The following is a 23,348-nucleotide window of genomic DNA, read 5'->3' as shown; positions in this document are numbered from 1 at the left end:
CTTTCTTTCCCTTATATGTGAAGCAAATGCTGGCCTTATACTGCTGTTGAAAGGGTATCTGTTCAGCATTAACGGAATTAGGAAAGTCTGTTAAAAATAAACAAAACTTAATTTTTTCCTTTCTTTCACCAGCTAAGTAGAACAATAATTTTTCTTAGCATCAGCCAAAGAGGATATGGTACAATGGTAATATAATTACATTCAGTCATATTTGAACATTTAATTCCTAGCTGTAGACAGAGTTCATTTATATAAACACCAACATATATATTGCCACTTCTGAATTAAAAAAGCATGTTATATCATAAAAAACCCCATAGTGACTTAAGAGATTTGAGATACTCTACTACAAGATTACAAGATATTAGCAAGCTTTTTCAATTTATAGAAACCTACAGAGGGTCTGTGATTTGAGTAATCTATTACACACAGCAATATATGAGAAGCAAATATTGAGAATGAGGTCTACTTATAAAAATAGACTGCTATGCCTGTCTGAGGAGATCCACACTTGCTGAAACCACATGAATTTTACATTCCTGTGATATAACGGCCAGTCTTACAAATACATTTTAATGATGTCCATTAATTTGGGGAACTAGGATGTTAAAAATTATGCTGGTTAGTATCACAATTAGCACCAAAATAAAAAGTTTAAATTTTATTTATTTTTTTCCTTCAAACCAGTCTGCATGATATACCAATATCAACATATATATATGTTTTAATAAAAGCATGACTTAAATTACCTGTTTGTTAAGAAAGGTATATTATGAAGCATTGGGGCTGTATAATATGCTTAACATAACATTAGCAAAATATCTGCAATTCTTACTCTGCTGACAATTAGACTGTGAAGTCAATGGCATACAAAGCAATAGTGGTACTTACCAATAACATGAAACTCCAAATGCCATTTAAAAATGCACAACACAAGAAAAGTTCATAACATAGTTAAATGAAACTACACCTATTGCTCTTCATATGGGAATTCTCTTTTCAGCTTAAAATGCTGGGTTTTAATGCTTCAGCATAAAAACAACATTCAGAGAATGCAGTAGAAAATATTTAAATTCCAAGAATTCTTGATAAATATTTAACACCTCAGAAAAAAAATCAGTTTTGGATACACTGGAATACTTTGCAAACAGTCGGATATACATGACAGATACCACCTCTGTCTAAGAATTCCTTCATCCATTTTGGCTAACTGATACTAAGAGAATGATCAGTACTCAAAAATTAAACCAGCAGAGTCTCCATATACACATTCTGAAACACAAGAAGGAAAAAGGGAGAAAGGAAAAGGGGAGAAAGTATTAGATGCTGCATGACAAATCACCCTGTCAAAAACAGAAATAACATTGTGGCTCAGAATGGCTTTCTTCATAAACAACAGAAAAAACTTTTCTTCCCAAAGATCATTCAGAACGGGAAGCCATGAGCACCGAAGATGAGAAAAAGGTGAAAACTCATCTCTCTGTGACTGGAAACACTCTGTTTTCAACTGACATTTGATTCCCTTGATTTACATTGCTCTCTGGCCTCCCAGTACAACTATCTAATTTATGCAGGTGTTTGTGTAAGAGCTAAAAAGGAAAAAGACCTAGCTACTAAAGCTCAGTAGGTCTGAGCTATTTTAAACTTTATGTATGTTGATTTATATTCATTAAATACCCTCAGAAACATTTGCAATTATGTAAAGTTGGAGCACTCTAACAATAGTAACGAAAAATTGCAGACAAAGAACATAAGTGTAGTGAAAATAAGTTTCCACGATTCAAGTTAAGTTTGCAAGTTTGTTTAGACTTGACAGAATCAGAAACTAACTAGGACAATTCTGCATTCAATAAATTTTACCATTCTACTTTCTACTTCTGCCTTTTTTGGGGTTTTGATTTATTAATCATTATGGAGTATTTTTGGGGGGCAGGAAAGGTGTACAGGGATATTTTTGTTTAAGTTTTTTGTTTTGGTTGGAGGTTTCTTTGGTTAGTTGTTTTTTGTTTAGTTGGGGCAGAGGGGGTTTGTGTGTGTGTGTATTCAGTCCCCAGCCCTGACCCTGTCTTACTTAGCAATCATGTTAAATAAGTTTCTCTAATTTCCAGAGACTTCAGTGTTCATAACTTCAGTGTGCCACACCACATTCTTATTCAAAACAGTAATCAGTGTTAACAAACAGGAGAGAATGGAGCTACTTGGAAGTACCCAAGCATTTCTGCAAAGATGCAGAAAGTGCAAGAAAATTCCCTTGCCCTATTATTTATTTCTACAGACTTCTGCTTATTTTTATTACAGAAGTGGTTTCTAACTCTCAGTGCAGACAACATGCTTTTCTATCACATACCAAACTAGTTCACACCAAATTACCACAAAAATTAGGTACTTTCTAAACATTCAGCAATGTGTAAAGGAGTCCTCAAAAGAAATGCTGTGGAGATTTACTCTTCCAAAAAAAAAAAAAAAGTATATCTGAGTAAGGAAGCATGCCTCTTCTGAGCTTCCCTGGACTGTCACAGATGAATAGTCTATCATGAGGGCTAAATATTTTCATGTGAAGATAAACAGTCCTACAGCTGTAACTGTCTCAATGTCATCCCGTCACCTACTGCAGCTGTGTCTTCTGCCAGGATCTCTGAGGGATGGAGCTTATCCTCTCCTTCCTGTCAAAAAATGACAAGCCAGTTGACTTAAAGTGCTTTCTCAAGAATCTGTGATGCTCTGAATCTATCTGTTAGTTACACACTTACTAATATCCAGGTTTGAAAATATATGCAAGAGTATATCAAACTATGATCACAAAGAAACCAGATCTATTTTAGATTTTGTAGAAGAGCTTGGAAAATATTGTTTACCATACTTCTTTTTGTTTCAAAGGAAAAAATAAAAGCTCTCCATATTTCACGGAATCATAAATTCCTTGAATATCTCAAGTTGGAAGGTATTCATGGGACCATCAATTACAACTCCCTGATTCCTGCAGGACTAACCAACACTAAACTAGATGACTAGACTCTCCATGAACTGAGAGGATTTGATGCCATGAACACTTCCATGAGAAGCCAGTTCCAGGAACTGACCACCCTCTCTTTAAGCAAAGAACCTTTCTAATGTCCAGTCTGAACACCCCCTGGCACAGGTTCACTCCATTTCCTTATGATCTATCACAACACACAAGGAGAGATCAGCAGCTCCCCTGCCACCACCCCATGTCTTGCCTCAGCCTTCTGTTCCCTCAAGCTGAGCAAACCAAGTGACCTCAGATATTCCTTTGAAGTCTTGCCCTCGAGGCCCTCAAGTTTTTCTTTCAAATCAAAGTGAAAATAGAGCATTAACAGTACTTTATTTCTTCAACAGTGTTCATCAGAAAATCAATATAGCATGCTTTATGGGCATAAGGAAAGCCTAGTTTCCTCCTTCCTTAGAGGAGCAAATTTACCAAAGAGGTCAGTGTTTCTAACACATATCAAAGATTCCAACTTGACCAGTCTTATTCAGTAAAGTCTCTACTCCCATCACCTCAGGAATTTTCTTGCCTATCTCAACAATGTCTAGAAACAGAATCCCTAGGGTTTCTGCTTCTCTCTGTGTGTTCAAGTGACAGAAAATATGAGTGTACAAGTGACCTACATGAAAATGGTAATTTAATAGTGTGGACTAAGTGAAAACTGCTCAGGCTGAGATGCCAGGTAGGACAACTACACTCAGTGTTTGCCGCCCCTTTCCATCTTCTTCAGTCTCACTTTCTTCAGCTATCATATATAGTCTCTTCCTAAAGTGTAGTCACTTTGGAAACATGAAAATCCAAACCCGTGCTTTAAAGTGAGTACCACATTCTCACAATGCAATATATGTGTAACAGATTTTCATGCATCTGAGAGAGATGCTTACACCTTACAATGCCTGTAATTCAATCATCCTCTGAGTTTTCAAATTTGACAGAACACATCAGATTACTACTCCAGCTGTAGCTTCTGATATTTTACTGTGACACAAACAATTGCATGAAATATAAACCACTTCTGCTTTATGGAATCAGAGAGCAGATTCTGCTCCTACAGACTGCTGTTAATTCAGTATCAGTAATTACTCTCTGGTTGGAAGAAAAACAGCTAAATTCTAATCACTACTTAATAGGGCAACTAACTAGGTTACTTTTGCCACAACATCACCAAGTAGCTCTGATTTGGGATCTGAAAATTTGAACTATGCAAAGACTTAAACAAATTCTATCTAATTTAAAAGGTAAGTAATGAAGCACTCAGTTAACAATGGAGGACACAGAGCTAGAACTGTGTAGAATGTCATTTCACATCTTGTTTAGCATCTTTGCTCATTTTTCAGTGCAGCAAAATGCAGAAGCAGATAGGATGATCTGGTTTTTTAGCAAAAGACAGCATGTTTTGAGGTAGAACTTAAAATGGCAGTTCAGAAACAATCACATCCCAAATGTTTTAATTTATCCTAAAACATAAAATGTATGTCTAAATGCATCTGTAGCTCATTCACTGGCACAGAAGGAAAAGACAAACTACACTATCACCAGCACTGATGAAGAATCACAAAGTACTTATTACACTGCAGTGTTCTGAAATTGTTCAAATTTACTGAGAGTCTATAGTAATTTCACACATACTGTACACTCCTCTACTCTTAAAAGCACCATGGCAGTATCATAGCTCTGCGTGTTGAGTATTGTAGTGCTTGGAAAGGACTATGAGGAGAAAGAAAAAATAGGGGAAAGGAAAAACAAAATAAAAATATAAGTAAGTGTCTCATTACTTCAGCCTCTTTGCAACCTACAAAGTTGAGGAGAAAAGGACACAAGAAGGTAAGTTCATCTGCTTATTGCTGTTGACATTAAAAGAGAGCATTTTTATATTTAGTGTTCTATTTTCGCAAACCAAGGCCACTCTCTTCAGTTTTACCCAGTGTAAATGTAAAAAAAATCTCGGCATTTTTAGTGAAGTGGAGTTCACAGTCCTCACACATACCTAAATTTAAATAAAAATATTTCTTTAGAGCAGTTCATTTTCTTTATCAACTGTAACTTTTGTTTTACTTAGAATATGTAAACAGATTATCTTCTCAGGCCATGAGATTATAACTGGTTTAATTATCATATGGAGCAGGGGTGGGAAATTGATGGCTACTTTGATTGGTTTTTCAAATAAAGCCTCAATATCTTGACATTGAGACAGGCTCATACCATACCACAGCTACTGCACAAACTTTGCAAAACAGATCAAACAAAATACATCTGACCCAGCCTCAAAAATTCCTCTTCCACTGCACAAAAGGTGACAGTTAAAAACTGTGCAATGATCTTTAAGATGTTAAGAAACAGCTAACATTAGATTATTTCATTCATTCTCACATGTGATTTAAAAGGATATAAGCAAGTGTCTCTCGAAATCAAGGACTAGAATTCCAGTCTACAGCACCCCCTTACCCCTGGAATGAAGGCTTCAGTGCATAGTTATACCACTTCAATCAATAAAACCTTTTTATTCTTGTCCTAGGACTGTCAGTGCTGAAGTTCTAGTGTGCATCAAATTTTCAAGGAAGGGATGGCATCCTCACAGTAGCAGGGAACTGTCCTTATATAAATTCATGCAGTTTGCCTTTTAAAATATGCAGAAAGCAAAGAATCGTACAAAAACATCCCATACCTCTTCCTTTCATACAAAAATTAATTTTATGTAAAAAAGTAGCCAAGTTTCAAAATTTTAATGCTGTTAGCAGCAACTGCAGAGTTTATCGATCATCAGCCTCTACAGTCCCATCTTGTCACAGAGGCAAATGCACAGATTTCCTATAGGCTGGTAGAGAAGTAGTATATAATCTCTCTACCACAGAAAATGAATGCCCTAGTGATACCATTTCGTCTCTAAACACTGCACAGATTGAGCAATTCATTTTGAATTTTAAAAAAGTTTGTAATTCAGGTAAACTTGAATTACAGTATTTTTGCTAGTCAAAAAATTACCACACATCCTATTTCAATAAATCAAGAGAAAGAACAGTCATGTCCATCTTTGCAAAAAAAGATAATTTTGTTTGTTTTCTGAGCTACAATTATTTAAACTGAATTGGTTATTGCCATTTTTATGTTAGTTTGTTTTTTTTTTTAATTTAAAAAATCAAAGAAGCACAGAACCAAATCCAAAACCAGAAAGAGACTGGAAGTGAAATGGGGGGTTAAATCATATCTGGTCTTTTAACTTTATATGGCTATTCACTTAATTAAACATGTAAAAGAGACATGCAGGAGCCCTGCAGACTAACCTTTCCAAGATTTCATATAGTCCTAAACACCGTCTTATAGACACAATTCTCATGATATCACAAAAAGCCATTTGTTCTTTTAAGTGATATGACTGCTAAGGATAAAGTCTCAAACAGACTTATCTGTAAGAAAACTAAGTGAACATATATGAAACTTATGTGGACTGCATACAGGCATTGTCAAACATAGTAGCTTACTTTTCCAGCAGGTTAAACCATCACAGTACTCCATGTGACTCAGCTGTAACACAGCCAGGCCTGCAAATGACTTTGACTGAATGTTGAAACGTTTTCTAAGTCAAAAAAGGCTGCTGACTTAGTCAACTTGTTATTTGCCAACTGTCTATATTTAGGACTGGCCCTGCAAGTGTTCAAAAGTTTACCATTTATCACTGCTTCAGAAAAAGACAAATATATTTGTCTCTTTCTCTTTGATTAGGATTTTGTAATCACTACTGTACAAGTGCAAGGAAATATTTACTGAGATTGATAATTTTTATGCTGTGTAGCACAACATAGCACTACGAGATTAACCATTAGGGAAAATGTCACTACAGCATGATTGTGTCTCACAGGCAAGGGCTGGTTTAGCAGCTAACTTAGTCAGTTAGCATAAGGGGCTGCATATGCCACCACTTCCACACACAAGATTAAATCAAAAACCAAAAGTGCCAATTACAAGCAGACATGAACACAATTATTGCAATCAAAATACAGCAAGATCAACATTTCCTAAGTAATAAAAAACAGGTAAATCATTAAGTAGTACAAAACAGGTACACTGCAAAATCAAACTGTGCTCTAGACAGAATTTGTTATAAGGAGGCTTAAAATTAATAAATTACAGCTAGAAGGAAATGTACAGAAGTGGGTTATGACTGTGCAAGATGGAACTCGGCCAGTGCATTAGGTCTATTAGGCCTATTACACATTATTCAGCTACTGTCAAATGATTAAGTAAACAAGGAAGGAGAACTATCTGACGTCCTCCAGATGTCATCATTTTCTGAAATCTTCCTAGTCTTTTCACTGTCCATCCTCTGTCCTTACTGTGACACCATCTATTTGGATCTTGTTAGAACAAGTGATACTGTACCTGTTGTTAGGGATCTGTCTAACTTTTTTAAAACAGACTCTCTTCTTTGAAGAAAAAGAACATAACAGGAATGTTAGGAAGTAATTTAAATCCTAAGCCTGATCTCCCTCAGGACTTCAGACTGGCAAATAGGACTTCCATGCTGCTCCAGTCCTGCCCTGTCTAAACTCCCACACATATTCACACCTTCCCAGCACAAACACAATCAAAGTCCACCCGAGCAGGGTTAAAGCTGAGGTTTTACTCCCTCTCCTTTTACTATGCCTCTCTCTCAGAGAAGCATAAATCACAGATATATAAGGGACTCATGAAAGTATCCTACCTATAACTCCAGTGTGTAATCCTGGCATCATATTCAGTTTAGACTCTACTTACCTACTGCAAAGCCCTGCGGGCCTGTTTAGCTCATTAACCCTTCCTGCCTACCCTCAAAGGTAACACTCTGGCTATCATGACCTAATGGTTTAATCACATAAACATTATTTGGTTTCAGCAGAAGTAACCTACCAGCTTCCACAGCCATGCTGTGGAAAGCCTTCCCCTCCTTGCCTGTGACTCTGACTGTCTATACACACCTCCCTCTTCCCACCCTCCTTGCTCCAACACATTAAAGAAAATGCCTCAACAACACCTTGAAACCTTTTCAAATCCTCTGCTTCGTCTGTTGTTTCCTATTCAATAATGAAACATTAAGTTTTATCTTCAGACAGTCTATAGCAGAGGAATGGAAAGAGTAGTCAGATTTGATTTTTCTGTGATGCTGTCCTTATGCTTAAAGACATGTTTCCAAATCTCAGCAATTTTCTGGTTTTTCTTAACTCCTATGCAAAACTGCCACATGCTAAAATGCTAACTAATAGGTTAGGAAACATAAAACTAACTATTACCACCATACTACTACTTTGGATTTATCCACTCAATCTAGTATGTCCAACAGACCCTTAAGATGGGAACTGAACCGATCTTTTAATTAAGTATTTGCATGTAATCTACCACAGCAGAATCATGGCTACACTTTAATAGTTGTGTGATATCCTAGTAAATACCCTACTACACTGCACTGAAATGCCTTTGGAATTTATTTGTGTATAGAACAAAATATAAAGTATGTCAGCTACATATGCAATGATTCAACACCCCAAAAATTAACCAGGACAGAATTTGACCTAATCATTACCAATATGGTGTGCTTCACTTATCACTGCACCAGAGACTGAAGAAAAGCAAGGTATGTAGGTAATTGTTTAAAAATAATATTTCTCTCATCCCAAACCATGAAAATCCATGCAGGAAAAGCATTTTTAATTCTCAATTTCTGTCACATGTTTGTAGTCTGTCTGACTTTGATGGAATTGTAAAAGGCTATTAAATTACCCAATATATTTTCCTTACAATTACATGTTGCTTTTAAAAGCAGTTTTACATATGTTCATCCAATTCAGGTTTTATTTTGGTTTGCTTACATGCAGAGGCCTTCTCTCACTTCCTCTGGGAAACTGTCTTCCTTGCTAATAGACCTACTTTTCTGGAAATATTGTCTTTATTAAGCTTCTGCTGACTGTTTTGCAATTACATATTTATACCTATGTACCGGAATGAACAATTCCTTCCTTTCTTTGCATTATTTCTAGCAATGTCATAGATCCAGACTGCTCTCATGTCTCAGTGCAGCAGTAATTTAATCAAGTTTTATGTTTAGTACATTTTTTTTTCTTGGACGTCAATTCTTTAAATAATTTTCTTATGATTCCCTGAATTATTTTCCAGTTAAGAAATATTTCTGATTATGTGATACCGATAAAAGAAGGGAGTATTCCACTGTTATCATGCTACAGTATCTGTAGCATGGTAACAAAAACCAGCCCTTCAATATTACTATAACTGCTCATAACTTTGCTTTGTTTAAAAATTTACCTCTAGAATTATGTTGGTGCAATGTTTATTCTTTTTTCTTTATTACTAATAAATTACATTGATTCTATAGCCGCTGCTGCATGATTTCTTCTAACAGATTTAAGTAATAAGAGGTTAATCAGCCATAATATTCCAATTCTGCAACCATTTTAGGTGTATGTACAACTTCTGTATCTGAGTTTTCCAACTGGAGTCAATATCATTACTCATACTCTTTAATTCTAACATAGCATAAGTGCCTTGCTAAGTGGAGTCAAGTCCCTTGTGTGCTGCTGGATGAATGCAAAGAAGATAAATGAGAGGCTAAGACTTGATTCCTTGTCTAAATGTTTAAAAGCTTTTTTACTCAGCTTGGAGATGTTCAGTAGTTTCTGGGAAAATAACTTCTGCTTCACTTCTGTAGTGTCTCTCACTTCCTGTAAAGCCAAAACTATTCCAACTAAATCAAATACTATTTTCAAAGTAACCACTGCCTATCATTGATAAAAAAGCTCCAGATACGAAAATAAGAGGCACTATGAATAAGCATGTAAGTGACTCAGCTTGTTTTTAAACTGCGGTCACATAAATCTACTCAAGTCATGCCATCATCACTAACTGTTCTTTGAACTTTTGTACCTTAGAAACAAGCATTAACATTCATTTTTCATATCTATCAAAGCAGTGCCTTAAAAGCCTTCTTTACTATTCTCAAGGGCATGTCCCTGGTCAAGGGTCTGGCCCTCAGTTTGGAAAATGTCCAGTCACACAGTCCAGTATTTATTTGGGCACACCTGTCTGGGGTCCTAATATCCCATTTGTCCAGTGTGTACCCTGTCAGTGTAACATTGGTCTAGCATTCTGGTCTCTTTTCTTGTGTTTAAAGGGATTAAAAGAACTTCCATTTTTAGAGGGTTTGGTTTTGTTTTTTTTTTTTTTCCAAATACTCTTAACTGCTGAAGATGACATAGCATTTAGAAAGATTATTTCCCCAGCTAATTTGCTATTCTCTGCAGGAGGAGGACCATCTTTCAATTACTAGTTTGAAGCACTTTGCTGCAGTATGTGGTTATCTCAGTATCATCAGCACATTAAGCCTTTCTGGGGCTCATTCTGTTCTCTGACTTCCCTGAAGCCAACATACAAAGCATTAGGTTCTCCATTAGGCACAGACTTAAAGCCAGGGAAAAAGCACTCTCTGGCAGTCCTTGTTTCAGCATCTCTCAGAGGCAATTCTGTACATTTGCTTTTAAAATTCTTACTGCTTCTTTCTTGAGAGATTCCCTTCTCACAGTCATTCCACTTCACTGTAACAGTCTGAAGCATGTAAGATTACTTGAAAAATATATAATTTAAGTACCTTCCTCAGTATACAGCATTCCACGTCAGAGAATTACTGAGGAAGTACTTTCTGAATGTTTAGTTCTCTATTTAATTGACTTTAACATATTGATAACTGCTCTGATAATCAGTCTGAAGCTACATCACTGAAACTTTAAACTTTTTATTTGTTTTCTTGAATAAATTATACAAAATGTTATACTGACTGATCAGTAACTCTTCTCCAGCTGGATGGCTTGCCTTACCTGAAAGAGTCTAATCCGAAGAGATTAATAACATAATACAGTGGGTAAAGACAGTGTTTGTAAAGCATGACATTTTTTGTACAAAACTGTTTAAAGTTAAGTAAAGTTCTTAAATAATTCAATAAGCAAGCAGAGAAGGACAAGCAAGTATAGTATTTGGATCTTCCAAAATATAACTGAAAAAATTCCTACAGGCCAATAAAGAAACAAAATCACCCAAGAAAAAAGGGGTGTCATCCTTTCATGACATACTACAGAATTAAAAGCTCAGGAAAAAAAGGACAAGAACAATTTTTCAGTGAAGAATAACCATGAAGGATTCTCCAAAAGAATATGTGCTATGTGCTGCTTCTCATATCCATAAATAATAAATAATATTACTTCTAGTATGAAAGGCAGGCAAATAATGAGGTGGGGAAAACTGCAGACAATATCAGGTTATTTAGAAGAGTCAAATCTGTAACTGGCTACAAGAATTGCAGAAAGGACTCATGACACTGAGGGACTGGGAAATAAAACAGTAAATGGATTGAGGGCCAAGAAGTGTAGACTAGGGAAAATGAAAGAAAACAACCCGTCTTCATTTTTAACTGTACTGAGGTGTTGTACACTGTCAGATGAGCTTTAAAAAAGGTATTACTAAGAAGCAAAAACATCATGCATTCACATTACATGATACTCTGAAAGCATCAGAAAAATGCCTTCTGACAGTAAAACAGAATAAGTAGGATAGCAAGAACCCTTAAGAAAATCGGGGGTGGGGGGGAAGAGAAGACAATTGTACTACTGTCAGTCTTTTATGCTTTTATGACTTAAACCTGAAAGGTGGTTCTGGGCTCCCCACCTTTCTGAAGTTAAATAAACTTTCTGAAGTTAAATAAAATCTTCAGAGAAAGGGCATAAGGACGAGCAGAGTGACAGACATGCTCATATATGAAGAGGCAATAGAAAACTTTAGCTTCAAAATGTCTGAAAGAAGACAAGGAGGATATGGTACTGCTAAATTAAAGGCCAGAGAGAAAGTGAAATAAAAATATTCACTCAGGTATAAGCATCATAGAACACACATCGAAATTGTCAGGCAATTTAAAGCAAATAAAAAGGGATATTGTCACTGTCAAACAAAGTACATGATAAAACTGTAAAACTCACTGTCTCAGGGATTTTGTTGAAGCCAAAGCATAAAAAAAACCCAAGCACATGACACAGCCAAATGTATGGAAGACGGTTCTAGCTGTGGCTAACATGTTAGTTCACCTATACATTTTGATCTAAGCCTTCAGCACCTGATCAGCCTGTGTATTCTACTGTTTATGATCTCCCACTAGACAAGATAGAATGGTTTAAAAGGATCTTAGATCTGATCTAGTCTCACCTATTCTCACTTTATTACTAGACTTACAAAAAATGGAGAAAAAGCTGCAGAACTGAGCCATAAATATGAAAAAATGTCAGTATGGCATTTCTTATATCCTGTCACGTATTGCCTTCAAAAATTTTGCCTCCTTGGTTTTACATAGATTATACGTAACAACTTCAAAGATTGGTACTGAAAATTACTGAGGGTGTTTTACAAGCTACGAAAGCAAAATCCATTGTTTTTTAAGAAGGAATAGTCTAGTTGAGGCTTTATTATTAATAGATAATACACAGAGAATTTTCCTCCCCAACAATCGATGACACAAAGACTTAGAAAACAAAAAACAAGCATGCCCTTTGTGCAGCACAGTCCAAGGCTACAATTTCCTCCGTGTGGATGAATAGCCTTGATTAATGTTCTGGCTGGATCCAGACCCAAATGAATGACAAAGCACTTCCGGTAATAAGTTCCCCTGCATGGTCTGGAGCAACTGTTCTTCTGGAGAAAATTTTCCTTTACTCATGCTGAGTAGCAGCCACGCAGTCAGTGTACTGTAATCTGTTTAACCTAACAAGAATACCTGTGGTGTGAAATGCTAGCACTGTGAGGCTGGCATCACCAGGCCTCTCAGATACAACTGTAGGCCTTTTAGCATCTTCCACAGATATGGCTGCAGTAGCACAACACATAGCAGCTCCTTCCTCCTTAGTCATTCACCCATTCCCCTGCACAGCTTTACCTTACATCAGCGTCAAAACAAAGACTCTCCTCATTGAGTGGCCTCAGTGCAGCCTATGGCTACCAGCTGAGAACGATTTCCCACAAAAGGCCTGACCAAGCTGAAAGGAAAACACATTATCAGCCTCTCATGTTGCAGAATGCAAATCTTGAATTTCTCTGGGTCACCCTTTTCAGGCCACTGTAGTACAGAGTAAGCTGGCAAATTGAAGACAACCTATAAGATTTATGGATCTGATCTGAACTGAACACACCCGTGCTAAGATGCTTCATACCCAGCTATGCTCAACTGACATGCCCATACACTGAAACTTCAGTCTGAAAGACACTCTCCCACCACAATACCACTCCTGTAGAGGAGGCCACCTCCAAAACATATCTTTTCCTCCCACGATTCAGAAGGTACAAAGAGAATTCTGCATTTCTTTTGAAATCACACATTACAGGAATATAAAGGTGCTCCCGTGGTGTGTCCAGTTGCTGTGCTCCTCCCTTGATCAAAATTAAAGAAATATTTTTATATATTCTCCCTGGGCCTCTTTCGATTCTGGTTTTCTAGACAACTCCTTTCTGATCATCAAAAGCTATTCAAAAATATTAGTGCAATATTTGCTTTTAGAGGTAAACAAATTGTTTTTACTGTTTGCCACTTACTAATAGGAAACATTTTCACTGCACAATTTAATGTCTATCAAGTAAGACTGCGCCTATGATGTTCTTCAGCAGAAAGTTTGTCAAAACCACCACCATCTCCATCTCAAATTTTGTAATACATGAAATGCTAATGTGAAAAATGTATTAAGATTTTGTAACTGCATTGTGCAGTATATTTTAAGAGAACTACCCAAGTTACAACTGCTTATATGAAAAAATAAGGGAAATATTTTTAAAGCTCCTAAAAATACATTCTAAAACAACTTCTGTTGTCATGTGACCAGAATTACACACTTCATATTTATTTACCCTTAATACCTGCCAACACAGTTAAATAGTAAGGAAGCCACTAAGGGATTCGTTTTCTCATCTCTTTCTCCATGCCTCTAAAGAATTACTTGATTCTCTGATTTCCAACAATGCATGCCAAGAAGGGATAGTATAACAAATCATCTTTTACAAATCATTTTAGATACAGAACCACGTCTGTCAAAAGAAAGAGCTTCTTGGGCTTACGACTGCTCCCTCTCCAGAGATTCTTAAGAGATCTATGAAACTGGGAAGGCCCTACAAGTACCAAATACCCAAACACACAGGATAAAACAAGCAGCCGAGAGATAAACCCAGTCCTACTCCTATAACTGAACACATTTCTTAGAGCTGGATAGCTAGCGGGCATGCAGGCTACGCGTGAAATGTAAGAAGTCAGTAAAACCCGAGTTTTGCAAAGAAAATCAAAATGGAAAAGGAGTTGGCCTAAGACCATCCCAGTTTCAAAAACATCCTACTTTTGCAGTCCACATAAGGGGGAAAAGAGCACACACTGTCTGGGGTAGATTAACAGTCACTGTAAACAAATTAAATACTCGGCAGTTTCAGCACAGCCCTACCAACAAGCCGTTTGAGAACAGGATCTATATACCTCTGTGATTCCTAACACGGTATTAACGACCGATGACAACTGAGACACAATTATGATGCTGAACCTTGGTAATCTTTGCATATTGTGCAGTTACTTAATATCTTGCTTACCCAAATTTATCCCCTACTGCTAGTGCCGTTTAGACCACAAAATAATATTTCTTCAGCGACTTCGCGTATTATTCCCCTCCCTTAAACTATGCAACTTGATGCATCTGAAAGTCCCAAGAAATGTGCAAATAATCCTCAAACGGTATGCTGACACCTCCCAAAATGCCTATCAATGCTCGTGGGTTCGTAAAGCACAGCATTATTCAGCAGTAATTAGCGGGCAGAAAGGTGTTAGAAGAAAAAGCAACCGCAAAGCAGCCTCAGCCGCTGCGAAGGTCACCAGCCCCATCCTCTGCCCGCCGCCCGCCCGGGAGGACCACAGCACTGCCCCAAGAAGTTTCGCAGAGCACCGGCGGGCGCCGCGCCCGGGGCTGCGGGGGCGAGGCCGATCGCTGCAGTCACCGGCAAGTCGGGCGAAGTCCCGCGCCCGCTGCCCCCCGCCGTGACTCACCAGCCGGGACTGGGCGCGCTGCAGGAACTCCTCCATGGCTCGGGGCAGGGCAGGAGCGCGGCCGGGCTGCGCTGCCCGCTCGGCGCTGCCCCGCTCGGCGCCCCGGCTGCCCCGCGCCCCGCTGCGCTGCGGAGCGCCCGCCCCGCCCCGCCCCGCCCTGGCCGCCGCGGGCGCTGACGTCAGCCCGTGCCGCAAGGGCCGGCGCGGAGCCCCGCGGAGCGCGCGCGCCGCGCGGGACGTGTTCCTTGCGCCGCGCCGGGCGCCAGGCCCTGGGAAGCGGCGGCTTGCTCTCCGACGAGAATTCCTGACAGGGCGCGCCGACGCCCGCCCGACGGAGGGGCTCCAAGCAACAGGCAGCAGCCGGTGGCTGTTGCGGTTTGCTTGGGCGGCGGTGTCTCAGTTCCCACTCCACGTTTAGTAAGACTCACCAGTGGAAGGCTCGAGGGCATTGGGGTCAGAGGCAGTGAGCGTTTCGGGGTCCCCTTCCCATGGTGGCAAAGGTGTGGAGAGAACCAAGCAGTGGGTTCAAATTGCAAGAGAGCAGGTTAGATGAGATGTTAGAAAAAAGCCTCTTCTGAGGGTTATGAGGCACTGCCCAGGGAGATTGCAGATGCCCGATCACTGGAGGGGTTCAAGACCAGTTTGGATGGAGCTCTGCAGAACCTGGTTTAGTGGAAGCTGTCTCTGTCCCCTGCAGGGGAGTTGGAACTAGATGTCCGTTAAGGTCCCTTCCAACTCAAAACATTCTATGATTCTATGTGTTTCACAGTCAAGCCCCAGTAAACCCCGCCCTATACCTCAAACCTAGGATCCTTTCTAAATATTGTGCTCACAGTCACATTTTATATATATATATATATATTCTATTGAACAGCTCACAAAGGAGCCTTCTAGGCTAGAATCCACTTTGTAGAGAAATAAAGAGAAACGTCAAAGAGCTGGAATCCAGTACTATAGAAGTCAATGGGAGGTCATGCAATGAGTGTAGAGTAGACCAGAAAATAACCTGTAGGGTTTGCAGCGTCTCCAGTGCTCTCACACCACTAGTATTCCCCACAGTGTGGTTTTTTCCCCCTCTCTAACTAACCTGAATAGTGCAGTTTTATTATTCCCGTCAAGTTGTGCCTCACTGAGGAGTGAGTGATGACTAATTGTTAATAAATTCAGTGCTATGAGATCTGGGATTTTTTTCTCTTGTGTATTTTTTGCAGTTCATTAAAGATATTACTGTAAGAGCTAAAAGCTCTTACTTCCTTATTAACAAACTTTTTCTTATAACTGTAATTTACTCTCATTTGATTAGTTAATTCTTCCATGATATTTTGCAGATCCTGTTACTGTGTTTCCTGCCACAATCTGCTCTGCCTAGTCATATATTCCAATTGGAAACTGTTCTGGGGAACAGAAAAAATAAACCTTCATCTGTATCATAACCATCTAAAACTGGAAGGTAAATCTTCATTAAAATACTTGAGTAGACAAAATATGTGAAGCAAAGTACTCTAAATGACAGTGTTCTACAGGAAAAAGATAATTCTGTTTCATTTACTGGAACATTTCTTCCTCTGAAATGCATTTGTCTGTTTGCACATTACTTCAGAACTCTATCTGAATTTGGTTTTCTTGTTGTTCTGTAGAATAGTAGGTCTCCTGAAAGATTACAGGTTTTGCACAACATACTCTCATACTTGTAACTTGAAATTGAAGTATTACAATAAAGAAATTGCTGTGTAACTTAGGATGCAGAGATGAGGTTGACTAGGAATATATTGCCAAGTAAAAAAACAATATGCCAAAAAAAAAAAAAAAAAAAAAAAGAAAAAAAAAAAGGAGCAAAGTCTATCTCTCACTTAAGCGAAGTCTGCAAAACAAAATTAAAATATCCACCTTGCTACATAAGCTAAACTGAAGTTTGGGGAAATGATGCTTAAAAAGGTAATTTTTGGTGCATATGTATTAAAAAAATAATTTTTAAAAAGCGCCAGAACAGCAAACAGTTGAATAAAAAAGCTGAATTTGCTAAACAGGCAGGAAAGTTGTGTTCTTATGCCTCATACCAAAAAGCATACTCACTCTTATACACTGTAATTAAATATGTTGACTAATTACTTCTTTGTGCATTCACTGAATAGATCTGTGCATATAAATATACCTCTACATTGTAGTGTCCAAGTGGTCCTTCACTGAATCTAGAAGAACCGTGCAAATACTTTGTGATCCCCAGGTTGGATTTCCAGAGATGGCCTCAGTACAGCTGCACTGAAAACAAAACAGAGTGCACCTGAGTTCCCTGAAAACATTAGCTTTTGAAACTGCTTTTTGAGTAACTTTTTTGCCTCCATAATTATTTTATGAGTTACATATTGAATAATTAATTATTCATATCCTATTGTGCAAAACCATGGACAGAGTACCAATCTTTGTATCTGTTTAATATTTAATAGAAATTCCTAAGCCTTATTCTCCTCTTTTCTACCCCACTTCTAGCCACTAATTTACTTCCACTTTACTGAAGGGTAAATTAGAGATGAATTAGGACCTTGATTATTTTTTTATCCTTCTTCCTAAAGTAGCTAAAACCACTTCACAGTCATCCAGAGGCTCTTCCTAAGGTGTGTTCTTCATCTGATGTGTGTAGCTTACCTCTTTTTTAAACCTATGGGAGTCATGTGTGTGTCCCAAAGTGAGAATTTGCTCAGTATAGAGCAAATTCATAGAATCAAATTATTGAAAAATAGACTTGCTGAGCAATGCTGGGGTTTGACTTGTTCTTAAGCACATTTGCAGTATGTCTTGTCATACTGAAGGGATTTAGGCTGTGAATTGAGAGTTCTGCTTTGTATGTCTTTGTTGTTTTGAAAATGGAAATACAAATAATGTCATACTTCTTCAGAGAGTATGGTTTGGAAGTGAATGCTTCTTTGTTCACATGGCAAAGTTCAGTTTTTAATTTAAGCCATTATTCAAGCATGTGTAAATATATGATTACTTTGCTATGTCTTTTTACTGTGTCCTAAAAAACCTTGTAACTCTAGTAATGATGAACAATGTCTTACACTTCATGTTCTTCTAAAACTCCTCCCATTTTCACTGTGGTCATCCTGGGGAAAGTAATTTTCATGATATACAAACTATCCTAGTAAAACCTTATATCCTCATACATACTATGTGCTACCAAATAATACAGACATTTGTGATATTCCATAGTTTCTGTGGTTCATATCCACTTAAATTATTCTCCAGGCATACAGTTCAGGTCATTCTATTCTATATAATGGAGAAGTAAAACCAGTGATTACTAAGAACTGAACTCTGTAACTCAGTTTAGCAGTTTTACAGTTTACCAAGGACATAAAAGAGCTGTCATGATACAGCTATCCAGAGGTCTAGCATTTATATCAAAATGTCTTTGTATGATAAACACTTCAATAATGTATTAACGATCATTTTCATGTTAAATAAGGCTGAGTGTCTCATTGCAAGACTTTTTATACTATCACAGTAAGAATAAATAGTTCCTGCCCATGGAATGAGAACATAACATAATCATTTTAATAATAGCACAAAAGAAGTTCACAGCTCTCAGCTCTTGTAAGAGGATATTACTCAAAAGTTTGAAAGGAAAAAGGTGATTTCACAAGTTACTGAAAGAATAGTTCTCCAGACAGCCACCCAAAGAAACAAAAAAGAACAAACCTGTGTGTAGCAGCAGTAGTCTGACAGTCATTTGCATTGACACTCAAGCCATTTTACTTTCAGAGTCTCTATGATTTCCATGTACATATATGAAAGCTACTGCTTTTTTCTTGATGAGTTTTACCAGCAGGTCACGTCCTTAGAATCACCAGTTATCCAGTCTTTGGTATCAAGTGTCTTCACTTCCTGTGTTTAGCATTTCCACAGTTTTTCATGTTTCAGTTACCCTGGTCCCAGGATCATAGAATTATTTAATTTGGAAAAGACCCCTAACATCATCAAGTCCACCCATTAATCCAGCACCAGTGTGCATCACTAAACTGTGTCCCTAAATGCCATATTGACAAGTCTTTTCTCCAGATTAAACAACCCCAGCTCCCTCAACCACTCCTCACAGGGCTTGTGCTCCAGACTCTTCACCTTCCCTGGATGCTCTCCAGCCCCTCAGTGTTTGTCCTGTAGGGAGTGAGGGGCCCAACACTGGATACAAAATTTGAGTTGAGACTTCATCAGAGTACAGGGGCTATCCTTTGCTCCCTTTGCTAGTCGTGCTGGCCACACTGTTGCTGATATAGGCCAGGATGTCATTGGCCTTCTTGGCTACCTGGGCACAGCTGGTTCATGTTCAGCAGCTGTCAGCCAACAGCCTCTGGTCCTTTTCTGCTGGGCAGCTTTCCAGGCACTCCACGCCCAGCCTGTAGCACTCTTGCATGGTGTTCTGGGGACCCAAGGACAGGACCTGGCACTTTGCCTTTTCAAGCCTCATACCGCTGGCCTTGACCCATCAATTCAGTCTGCCCAGATCCCTCTGTAGAGCCTTCCTGCCCTCAGCAGATCACTCCCACCCAGTTTGGTGTCATCTGCAAACTGACTGAGGGGGCACTCAGTCAACCCCTTACCCAGATCATTGACAACGATATTAAATGGAACTGGCCCCACTACTAAGCCCTGGAGAACACTACTTGTGACTAGTTGCCAGTCACCCTATGAAGACAGATGAAAAGAAACCATTTCAAATATCAGGAGACTCTTCTCCAAACGTGAAGCCTGTCCATCAACAATGCATAAAACCTCTATGATGTGAATGCCTCCTATCTTTCTTTAGTTAAAGTGAGCATGAAAATGGAGGCAATGAACTCACTGTCCCTTTTGCACTTCTGGTTTGCCCAATGTAAACCAAGTACTATTAAGAAACTTTGTTCTCCAAGGGATTACTTTTATTTGATTATTTCATTCCTAACCAAAAAATTCAAGGTAAAACTTTATAACATGCCCTATTTCTTTTGTGGAATATTAGTTGTGGAAAAATGAAATTGACACTGCTTTTTTTGAGGGGCAAAGGAAAAGAAAGAAGCCATGCCTGGCTAGGAGATGACTTCTAGAGGTCTGATATAGATATCTGTTGAAGTTTTCAAAGACTGAATGCATTCACCATATTTTAGTTGTGAATTTCTCGTAATTCCTGTGTTACAATAATTGTTCTGTTCCTCCTTGCAAAGCTGAATAAGATACCGGAGTGTGCATTTTTGAGCAAGGCTAGCTACTAATTCAAAGCCAAAAAGCTATATTGAATCAATACCAAATGTACTTGAAGGCATCCTAAGCAATGGATGATTGGATGGCTTTCTGTGTGGGAAAGTACAGGCTGAAGGTGGACAACAGAACTGCTGGTTTAGTCCACTCCCAAACTACATTTTGTACCAAATAAGCATGAAATTAAGTGTGAGAAGCCAGAATCTTGATTCATTTCCCATCAGCACTATGTCCGTGGAAACCAAGTTCCCAGGTTGTTCATCAAATTTCAACACAGCTGTATTCTAAGACAGGTTATTATAGAAGTTAACCTGTGCTGCTACGTCTTTCTTACACCACATATGCTGATAATTTAGGCAAATTCTCTTGTATGTGCCATGTGAATACACCCCCAGCTGTACAAATGATCATTCTAGTAAATGACAGAGTATGTTATGCCATTTGTACAGCCTCAGTATAGTCTACTTGTGTGAAGCTAGTCCCAGGTCAAAGTAGTAATTCTGGTAGATAGGCTCAGTTTAAGCTATTACCAAATCTCCTGTCCTCTTAGCCCTCACTTGGAAGTTAATTGAAGGAAACTTATTTATATTATACTGCCATATAATAGTAGTATTTAAACTAGGCAGAAAGTACGTTTCCAAGGGTAATCTATGTCAAAGTAAGGAGTAAGGACTTAAGATACTTGACTTAAATTATTAACACTATTTGCTTCCCATGTACATGGGTCAAAGTCCTCAGCAGTTTTACGTTGCAGTGAGCACAAGGCATTTTCAAGTTAACTATAAGAAAATTAGAGTACACAGTACATAAAACTTCTGCTATATAGATTACGTTGCATTGATCAACTGCATATAGTACGTTTATTATTTTTGCATTTGGAGATGTTTAGAAGTTCACAAGGGAACATTCTTACAACTATTAGTTTGAACACAGATAAGAAGGGAATAAGAGTGAACTCCAGATTTCAAATTATAGAAAATAACATGAAGAGAATATTGGCTCTGTGGTAATAATTGTGAAATATATTACACTGAATAATACAGTGGTTACTATTTGAAAACCGAAAAGTAATGTAAGAACTTCTCATTTTGCAAGTTGACCAGAATAGGCAACTACTTATTATAGACGAGCTAGAAGTAATTTTTAAGGTAGAAATTACTTAATTAGTAGAATACCATATTATCATTTCTAGACAGGCCTTCTCATTCCACAGACAAGTAACATAGCTAACTACAGTTACATTCCTAAAAAAATACCATATTATTAGATTGAATACAGTTCTTACCTTAACCTTTGAAATTCATACATACTCAGCAAATTCATAGGACCTTTGCTTTGCAGACAATGCCAAATATTTAGCAGATATACTGATAAGAAAATTAAGGCTTGTGAATGTCAGTTTCTTTATCCTGCCCACAACAGGGGGATTGGAACATGATGATCTTTAAGGCCCTTTCTGATACAGGCCATTCTTTGATTCTACAATACTATAAAAGTCCTAAATACAAGTAAAAGTATTTTATATTATTAATAAAAGATAATAAACTACTTTTATGGATATTACCTCTAATTTTTTGGGTTTTTTTTCTTTAAAAGAAATACAGTTCTTTTAATGGCACACAAATGCAACAGTAGAATTACAAAACTGATAGTGATCTGAAGGTGCAAGTGAGAGGAATTCATGTGTAGGTAATGTTGGGTTGGACAAAAAAAAACAGGCTATGGCAGAAGAGCATAGAACTCAGAATACAGTCTTTCCTTTAAGTCTGAGTTACAGTTGCTGATTCTGTATACTTGTCATAGTTTTGGCCAGGACCCAGAGGTTTTTCTATACTATCCCATGCCTTTGCTTGCTCAATCAGTAGATCACAAGCCTCTTAATCCCAGAGCTGTGGGTTGGAGCCCCACATTAGGCAGCAATGTCATGGTTTAGGAACAGTACTCCCTAATTCAGTGCACACACCCAAGACTGTCCAAAACCAAATGCCATTCTGGGTCCCTCTTTCCCTCACCCTTCCCACTAAGGCATGATGGAGCTGAGAACTGGAGGCATAAATGATGAATATCATGGCTTGAGGTAAGAACAATTTACTGAAAACAGCAATGAGATAAGAAACAGCAACAATATTAATAACAAAAAATTATTACTTTTTCATGGAAACCAATTAAAACTACAGTTTTGGAGTATTTTCTGCTATTTGTTGTTTATGTTTTTATGGATTATTTTATTATTATTAAAAATACAAGGGCTTGCAGTTATTTTCCACTTCAATAATAGTATGTCTTGTATTTAAGACTTTGTCTTTTCAATTAGAATTCATACTGTAAAGATAACAGGCTTGGCCATTAATGATCATCAGTGTCACCACTAAGAAAATATTTATGTTGGTCTTATTTATTAAGGGAATCAAAATGTGCTATTATGTTCCTAATTATGATATTTTTATTCCAAGTCCCCTACTTACCCACAGTACGAGTACAGTGCAGACAGCTGTTGTAGAAGCTTCCCATTGCAGCTCTGGAAATGAGGTTTTCTTTCAACTAAGGACACTCTATTCTCATAGAGAAAAGAGTAGAATAAATGTGGATCTTTGTACTGTAAGGTAAACCCTGGTGTTGGATACATGAAGTTGTGTTAAGGATAAGAGCTGCTGAAGCACAGAAGTGTCGAAGAACTGTGGTAGGTCATAAAATGTTCTGTTCGAGCTTCTCATCCTGGGCAAGTATATAATTACAAAAATAAAAGATTAAAAACAGTCAAACAAGCAAAGAAAACTTTGTCACTTAATGTATATTTCTCACAAGGAAAACAGATTTTAGAATACAAAAGAGTATTTTATTTATTTCTTTCCTTTAGAAGATAAAGAACACTAGTATCAGAATCTACAAACAGATTTGCTATCAAAAAGACATCCCTGGAGAGATGAAATAAAAGGCTTGCTTTCCTGTTATACAGCACAGTGGCAGAAACAGAAAAACGTGAACTGTAGAACTGTCATAAAGCTTATCAAAAAAAAAAAA

The 23,348-nt window shown here is 37.9% G+C and overlaps 1 protein-coding gene across 1 annotated transcript in view; it reads right to left on the bottom strand.

The window, feature by feature from the left end:
• PRUNE2 (prune homolog 2 with BCH domain) overlaps positions 1-15,163 on the bottom strand; it is a 144,802-nt gene extending 129,639 nt beyond the window's left edge. The window contains exon 1 of the mRNA XM_054003856.1: positions 15,099-15,163. Coding sequence (XP_053859831.1) covers positions 15,099-15,134 — 36 coding nt within the window. The 5' untranslated portion in view covers positions 15,135-15,163. The remainder of the gene's footprint in view (positions 1-15,098) is intronic.
• Between the last annotated feature and the right edge of the window lie 8,185 nt (positions 15,164-23,348).

Source organism: Vidua macroura, chromosome Z (genome assembly GCF_024509145.1).
Source record: "Vidua macroura isolate BioBank_ID:100142 chromosome Z, ASM2450914v1, whole genome shotgun sequence".
Classification (NCBI taxonomy): Eukaryota; Metazoa; Chordata; class Aves; order Passeriformes; family Viduidae; genus Vidua; species Vidua macroura.
This window is presented reverse-complemented; position numbering and strand designations above follow the sequence as displayed.